General features: G+C 52.7%; 1 protein-coding gene across 1 annotated transcript in view; it reads left to right on the top strand.

Moving 5' to 3' along the window:
• Window positions 1-885: 885 nt before the first annotated feature.
• The window catches only part of RETREG1 (reticulophagy regulator 1), a 50,365-nt gene continuing 43,207 nt past the window's right edge, over window positions 886-8,043 (top strand). Inside the window, exon 1 of the mRNA XM_056108972.1 lies at window positions 886-1,045. Coding sequence (XP_055964947.1) covers window positions 1,011-1,045 — 35 coding nt within the window. The 5' untranslated portion in view covers window positions 886-1,010. The remainder of the gene's footprint in view (window positions 1,046-8,043) is intronic.

The following is an 8,043-nucleotide window of genomic DNA, read 5'->3' as shown; positions in this document are numbered from 1 at the left end:
CCTGTCCTCCTTGGAGCTCACCCCCCACTGGTGCTCAGGGGACCACGTGGTGTGGGGGCAGGAACGTGGGTCTTCTGCCCCTGAACCACAGGCCGTCCTGTTGAGTTCTCTCCGACTCCAGGTTTTCAAGGTTTTGTTGTTTTTGTGTGGGGGGTCACACCCGGCTGTGCTCAGGGGTTACCCAAGGCAGGCCCCCTCTCCACCATCTGTCCGTCTCTCCAACCTGTGGCGGTTTCAAGTTTGTTTGTTTTTTTTATTGCAAAACATTCCGGGTGTAATTCTTAAAGGCATTTGAGCGATATCCTCCTGGCCTCTCCTAAGGTAGAAGCCAGGCTCTTCCAAGTGACAGCCAGGAGAGATCTCTCCTAGAGAGGACGCTGAACCGACCCTGAACACTCCGCTTGGCCAATGTCAGGGATGGACCCGGGTCCCCAACTGCAGGTGCCTTGTTGAGGGAAATCTGGATGACTTGAGAAAGATTTTCTGGCTCAGCGGTGTCCCTCGGAACACAATCACTCACTTTTTCCCCCTCCCTTGGGAGTCAGGTTTCACCGAGCCCCAGGGAGCCCCTTCACTCCGGGAGAGCCAGTTCCTTGGGGGAGGGCGAGGGACACCTAATAGCCCTGCGGAAGTTTCCAGCAGCCTGTGACCACACAACCTGTCCCCTCAGCGGTGGCTGGGGAGAAAAAGGGAAGAGGGCCGGTGAAGTCATCCCCAGAAAGGTTAGCAGCCGGGAGGCGCCACCTCCCCTGGCCGCGGCTGGCCTGGCCGGCACAGCGCTGGAGTAAGAGGTGACCTCTTTATTTTTAGCAGGGGGCAGTCATAAGAACACGGCGCTCCCCTTCATTGAGGGCCGGCCGGGGCGGGCGGGCCAGTGCGGGTAGGCGTGCTCTCTCGGACAGGGAAGGAGCCAGGCACCCTTGGCATCTGGGCCCCGAGGAGGAGAAGAAGCCGGGGAGCTGGTGGCCACCTTCTGGGCTGCTTTCTTCCTGGTTTTCAAAAGGGCAGAAATGCCTGAAGGGCAGGACTCAGGACCAGGCCCAAGGTAACGCTTTTTGCATGTTTGTTGGTTTGTTTGTTTTGCCAAGAGGGTTCCGGTCACTTTAGGGGTCTCCTCCTTGCTTCTTCGTCCGTGCCTTTCCATCTGGGAGCGATGATGCCTGGGTTTGGAAGACGGTTCAAGGAGGGAAAAAAAAATGTTCCCGACGCCAGTCTTTCGTTGGGGGAAGTGGGATTTTTCTTTAGGAAGAGGAGAACTTAAAAATGGGCCCGTTGCCCCCCCCCCTCCAGAAATCGATGCCAAACAAGCCCCTTGCTGGCATGAGGTGGGCATGGCTGGAACATTTTTTTTTTTAAGTGTTTATCCTGACACCCAGTGAACTCCACTTGAGGTTATAGATGTTTGGTTTTTTTTTTTTCAACTTAATAAGTTAGTTATTGGAAATGTAAGTGAGGGAACAATTTGTGAAATGGTTGCGTTTTAAGGATAGACAGTTATTTCTAAAGTTTTGATATTAAGAGACTTTTTTTTCCTTCCTTGTTTACTGTTATTTGAAAATGTGATCTATTGGCCCCCAGCTAAAGTATATTAATTACATCAGTGCTTTTGTGATTAATGTCTAGTTCGACAGCATGGGGGCAGAGGAGAGAAAGACCGGGAACGGGCAATTAATTTCTACCAATATAAGCACAACTTGTGGTCTTATTGAAAGTCCCTGTTTCAACCCCGTGCTGTGCTGCAGTTTCTACGAAGCCAGTATTCAGTGTAATTGCTGTTAGGGTCAAGGAAATTCTCATCTCAAATAGAGAAAGCTGTTCAAAGAAGCCAAGGGGTCCTTGCCAATTTTCTTGTCAAAGTGGAAGCAGTCAACTATCTAGGAATTACAAAGCTGAATTTTTTTTTTTTTTGCAGCTATCACAGACAGCCTCCCTTGCCAGCCAGGGTTCTACATTGTCACTGTGTCCTTAAAAATCTACTTTTCTCTTTATTTTTCTGCTGTCATTTATTTCCTTCTAGTTCATCAAAGGGAATGTAAAATTGATGTTTCAGTGAATAATGGAACAACTTTCTACTTGAAATGAGACTTTAGACAACACTTTAAAAAATGTCTAGATTTGGGGCTAGGGTTAACTTCAGAACACATTTTCAGCTGGGTAGGGCTGTGACTTAAGAGAAGCCTTGCGTGTTTTGAACCCTGGGCCTCTGTGCCCCACCAGATACAGCCCTGGGGGGCTCTGAGTGAGGGTACCCCACCCCTGACTCCACAATCATACGGAACATTTTCACTGGTGGGGGGAAGTTGACACTGACCCTGGGATTGTTGTTGGAATATTATATGCCTGAAACTCTCTTATGAACCATTTTGTAAATTATGGTTCCTCACTTAAAAAAAAAAAGTTGACAAATTTTACATGTCAGTTAGTTTTGAGCTGATGGGCTAGTGCAATATGGGTTATAGATATAACCCCACCTGACCGCCTCTCCAATGAGGCATGAAGCCGGGCTTTTCCTTGGCTCGCTGTGGGGCCACGCCCAGTGGCATGCAGAACTTATTCCCGGCTGGACCCTGGGAACCATATGCAATGCAGGGGATCAGATCCTGCTGGCCACAGGGGCTAGACTGTGAGAACATTTTCCCTTCGCGCTGGTTCTGAATAGCACTTTGTGCAGAATAGCCTTGCAAGGTAAATACTTGTTGGACAGAATATAATCGTTAGCCTTTTACACCTGCCGTAGTCCGGGAGGGGGGCTGGTCATCTCAGAGCCTGAAGGGAGAAGGGATATGGCAGCTTTGAACTCACGGCAGCTTTCGTAAAAGGCCACATCACAAATTAAATTTGTTGGTCACCAACTGTTGATGACTCTAAGTATTTCCAACGAGTGCCTGGGATACAGACTCAACAAGCGGCATCTTTTTCTGAGAATATTTGATGGGTTAACACAGAATTGTACTGTAATGCTGTAGCACTGTCCTCCCATTGTTCATTGATTTGCTTGAGCGGGCACCAGTAATATCTCTATTGTGAGACTTGTCCTTACTGTTTTTGGCAAACACGCCGCGGGGGAGCTTGCCAGGCTCTGCCGTGGGGGAGGGATACGCCTGGTAGCTTGCCAGGCTCTCCAGGAGGGGCGGAGGAAACGCCCTACCTGCTGTGCTATTGCTCTGGTGTTAATCTGTATTAACACAGAATTAACCGGTGTGGGGGTGGGGGTGGGGAGTGGAAGGAGAGAAGGAAAGCAGAGAGGGCCGGAAAGATACCATAGTGGGTAGCGCGCCTGCCTTGCATGTGTCTGAGCTGGGTTGGATCCCCAGTATCCCATATGGACCCGCAAACCCTGCCCTGGAGTGATCCCTGAGTGCAGAACCAGGAATAAACCCAGAGCCCCACTGGATATGGCCGCCAAACAAAACACAAGAAGGCAGAGATTTGATTATTGTTTTTTTTTACCAAGGACCATAGCAGGGCTGGAGCAATAGCACAGCGGATAGGGCGTTTGCCTTGCATGCAGCCAACCCGGGTTCGATTCCTCCACCCCTCTCAGAGAGCCCAGCAAGCTACTGAGAGTATCTCGCCCACACGGTAAAGCCTGGCAAGCTCCCTGTGACATATTTGATCTGCCAAACACAGTAACAACAAGTCTCACCATGGAGACGTTACTAATGACTGCTCGTGCAAATCCATGAACAACGGGAGGACAGTGCCAGAGTGCAGTGCTCCCAAGGACCAATTTGCTTGAAAAAGAGCAATCCCTTTGCATCCCTTGGATAAAGCGTCTTCCCGCCCTTCCTCCCTCTGACTGGGGGAGGGAGGGCAGCTGAGTGGACACCCACGTGGCTTGCTCCCTGTTTCCTCTCCGAGGACACAGCGGACAGGGGCACGTGTGGAGTTGGCTGGGAAGCCGGCCCCCAAGGAGCTTGTTTCCTGGCGGAACTGGACGGGAAGTGTCCGTTTCTACTCCTTTGCTGGTGTGTCTGAGAAGAAATCCCCGTTACCAGGCCCCTGGCCTTGGTGGCAGCCGGTTCTGGTGAAATTCGCCTTCTGTGTTTGGCCCCCTTTTGGAAATCGGTCCTGAATTTCTCTGTCGTCGACAGGGAGCTAAAGCCGACCTAGTGTTTGAAATCGGTGGGATGCCATGGGCTTGGAAGCTCTGCTCACGGCCCTGCGCGTCTCTTAGTCACCCTTTTGATTTTCACCAATGGAAGGACACGGACAGGAGCTGCCGGGGAGGGCCGGGGACATGCAGGGGAGCAGACAAAGCCCTCGGGGCTGCCTTTTCCTCCTTTAGCTGTGAGACCCCATCAGTGGCAAAGCCTCCCAGACAGGAAAAGTGACATGGGGAAGAAAGTGATGGATGCTGAGCCAGCCACCACAGGCTGAAACCTCTCAGAAGGGGCCCGAGAAGCAAGACAGCAGGGAGGGTTCACACAGGCCCTGCACATGGCCCACCCGGATTCGATCCCTGGCGTCCCTCATTGTCCCCGAGCCTGCCAGGAGTGATCTCTGAGCATTGCTGGGTATATCCCCAAAACCAAAAAGAGAAGAAACCTTTCAGGAAGTGTTGGGGTCTCCAGAAGGAAGGAAAGAGGAGGAAGAGCGACGAGAGAAGGCTTGTCTAATGGGTCCCGGGACCGACCTGGGTTCTGAGCACAGCTTGGAGGCAGCAGGGACAGAAGGAGCCTGAATGGTGGCCGGGAGCCACAAGCCACCGCTGGGGACTTCTGCTCTAGAAAGAAGCGCCCGTGCCCTGTCCTCACCCATTCGCCTGCAGGGATTTGTCAGGCCCCGGAAGTACGCTGGCCGCCTGTGGGGTAGGCCTCTGTCCTCTGGGGGCGGGGGGCAGTCTGGGGACAGACATTCAGCCGGACACAGCATCAGGGTACTCCAGAGTTGAGCGTGTGCTTCGCGTATGCCGGGTCTTCAGTTGTTTAGGGGTCACACCCGATGGCGCCCAGGGCTCACTGCTGGCTCTGAGCTCAGGGATCACTCGGGGCAGGCTCAGGAGACCCCGGGGGGTGCTGGGGATTGAACCCGGGCTGGCCTCTTGCGGGGCGAGTGCCCTCCCTGCTGGACTATTGCTTCCGGTGAGGGTTTGAACCCAGATACCCAGATACCACCTGACCCTTCGAGCGCTCTTGGGTTATGGAAGTCTGACCAAGATCCAGTCCCAGCCGCTTGAGAGAGTAGAGGGAGGGCCAAGTTTTGTTTCATGTGAGTGGACGTGACCTGACTGCGCCAGAATGGTTGGACCATGAGCACTGTTCCCATGGAGATTCTCTTTATTTCACAAAAATCATAAATCATCCTGTTAGTCGTCGATTGCCTCGAGCAGGCCCCAGTAACGTCTCTTTCATCCTAGCCCTGAGATTATATTCACGGCTCTTTGGGAGAATGAGACCCATCATTGTTACTGGTATTTGGCATGTTTGGTACGCCACGGGGAGTTTGCCAGACTCTGCCGTGTGGGCAGGCTACATTCGGTAGCCTGCCAGTCTGTCCAAAGTAGGAATAATTTATTTATTTATCGCTTTTTTGGTTTTGTGTTGTTTTGTTTTGGGTCCCACCCAGCGATGCTCAGGGGTTACTCCTGGCTCTGCACTCAGGAATTACTCCTGGCGGTGCTTGGGGGACCATATGGGATGGTTGGAATCGAACCCGGGTCAGCTGCGTGCAAGGCAAACTTCTACCCGCTGTGCTATCGCTCTGGCCCCGACGAGGAGCTTCTGAGGGGTCGGTGCAGGATGTACCGAAGCTGTGGAACAGCCTCCTCCACACACACAGTGCGTGCGTGCTGATGTGCAGTCACAGAATAACACGTTCTGAGTTCCGTATGAACATTTACTGATCGTTCCTGCGACCCCGTCCTGTGGCAGGTTGCTTTTACCCAAGCAGCAGGTAGGTCTTGCTCTCCTGCTCTGGTTTGGTTGTGACTATGGTTTATGCCCTGTTCATCTTTGCCCAGTGCCTAGAATGGGTCACCCATGGTCCTCCCTCTGGTTTCTCACTTTTGCCCCTCATTTTCCTTTTCTTTTCCCTCCCTCTCTTTCTTTCTTTCTTTCTTTCTTTCTTTCTTTCTTTCTTTCTTTCTTTCTTTCTTTCCTTCTTTCTTTCTTTCTTTCTTTCTTTCTTTCTTTTTCTCTTTCTTTCTTTCTTTCTCTCCTTCCTTCCTTCTTTCTTTCTTTCTCTCTTTCTTTCCTTCTTTCTTTCTTTCCTTCCTTCCTTCTTTCTTTCTCTTTCTCTTTCTTTCTTTCTTTCTTTCTTTCTTTCTTTCTTTCTTTCTTTCTTTCTTTTTCTCTTTCTTTCTTTCTTTCTCTCTTTCTTTCTCTCTTTCCTTCCTTCCTTCCTTCCTTCCTTCCTTCCTTCCTTCCTTCCTTTCTTTCTTTCTTTCTTTCTTTCTTTCTCTCTTTCTTCCTTCCCTTCCCTTCCCTTCCCTCCCCTCCCTTCCCCTCCCCTCCCCTCCCCTCCCCTTCCTTCGTTTTTGGGCCACACCCAGTGGTGCTCAAGGCTTCCTCCTTACTCATCACTCCTGGTGGTGCTTGAAGGACCATATGAAATGCCGGGATCAAAGTGGGTTGTGTGCGAGGCGAGCGCCTTACCTGCTGAACTATGACTCCAGCCCCAGCCCCAGCCCCTAATATTTGCTACAGTGGCTCTGCTGGGTGGACCCCAAACACAAAGTAAAGGTAGAAAAGAAACATGTCAGGTTCTGGAGAGATAGCACAGTGGGGAAGGTGCTTTGCCGTTCCTGCAGCCGACCCAGGTTCCGTGCCCAGCACCAGCAGTCGTGATGGCTGAGCCCTGCGGGTGTTGCCCCAAACGCCACTGCATGGTGAGGCCTCGGCGGAGGCCGGCCAGTGGCGGCAGTTGGTGTGAGGTCATCTGGAGCCAGGGCTGGGGGCTGCGGGCCCCTCCCTGTGTTCTTCAGGGCCCTGATGAGAGACTGTTCTTTGGCCTCGGCTCAGCGTGGTTTGCAGTTTCTCAAGAAACATGGATTCAGATGTGTAAACACTGACTCTGGGGAACTTAATTACAGCTGTCAATTGGGCGTTAGTCCTTGAGGACTGCCAGGTCTGATTCAGAATCAGAAGGGGGAGCAGGCTGGGGAAGTCACAGCAGGGCACTTGCCTCCAGCCAGGCCGCCCGGACTGCCAGGACTGACCCCTGAGCACAGAGCCTGGAGCACAGTGTCTCTCATAGACCCCACAACAAACTGACAAAGAAAAGAGAAAAAAGAAACATCAAGAAAAAGAAAAAGCCGGGCTGGAGCCATAGCACAGTGGGTAGGGCATTTGCCTTGCACATGGCCGACCTGGGTTCGATCCCTGGCATCCCAGATGGTCCCCTGAGCATCGCCAGGACTAATTCCTGAGTGCAGAGCCAGGAGGAACCCCTGTGCATCACCGGGTGTCACCCAAAAAGCCAAAAAAAAAATAGAAAAAGAAAAACAGAAAAGCCAAGGCTGGGGCTGATTGGCTGGAGTTGGGGACAGCCCCGCCTCCTCGAGAGCGGTTTGATCTGTGATGGGCAGCAGGGCAGGGCGCTGAGCCCTGGGCTTGGGGCTGCCCAGAGGGTTGAGTTTGGCAGAAATTGCCGGAGGGAGGAGCTGGGGGTTGGGGGTGGGGTCTGGAAAGGAGAAGGCCCACTTTTTATATTCCCTTCACTAGGGGGATGGTGAGCACTCTGATTTGGGAGTGGGCTGTGTGGTGGGGGGCACACCCAGCTCTGCTCAGAGCTGACTCCTGGCTCAGGGATCAGCATGTGGAACGCCGGGTCCCAAACCTGGGTCAGCTTCGTGCCAGGCGCACGCCCTGCCCACTGTGCAATGGCCCCGCCCCCAGCAGGGAGCACTCTGTTCGGAGTTTAAGGCACGTGAGAGTAGATGATAAAGGGGCTGGGGAGGGCGGGGTGCTTGACAGGGTTCTTCCCTGTTGGTCTGGCTTGCAGAGCTGGAACCCTGTCTCTGGGACTTTTTCTCTGGGGCTCTTCCTTGGGCTTCCCCTTTGGGGCCGTTCCTGTCTAATCTCACCCTGCGTCCTCCTTGCC

The sequence above is a fragment of the Sorex fumeus genome, unplaced genomic scaffold, assembly GCF_029834395.1.
Source record: "Sorex fumeus unplaced genomic scaffold, SorFum_2.1 ptg000240l, whole genome shotgun sequence".
NCBI lineage: Eukaryota > Metazoa > Chordata > Mammalia > Eulipotyphla > Soricidae > Sorex > Sorex fumeus.
The sequence above is the reverse complement of the archived record's forward strand: the minus strand, read 5'-3'. Positions and strand labels throughout refer to the sequence as shown.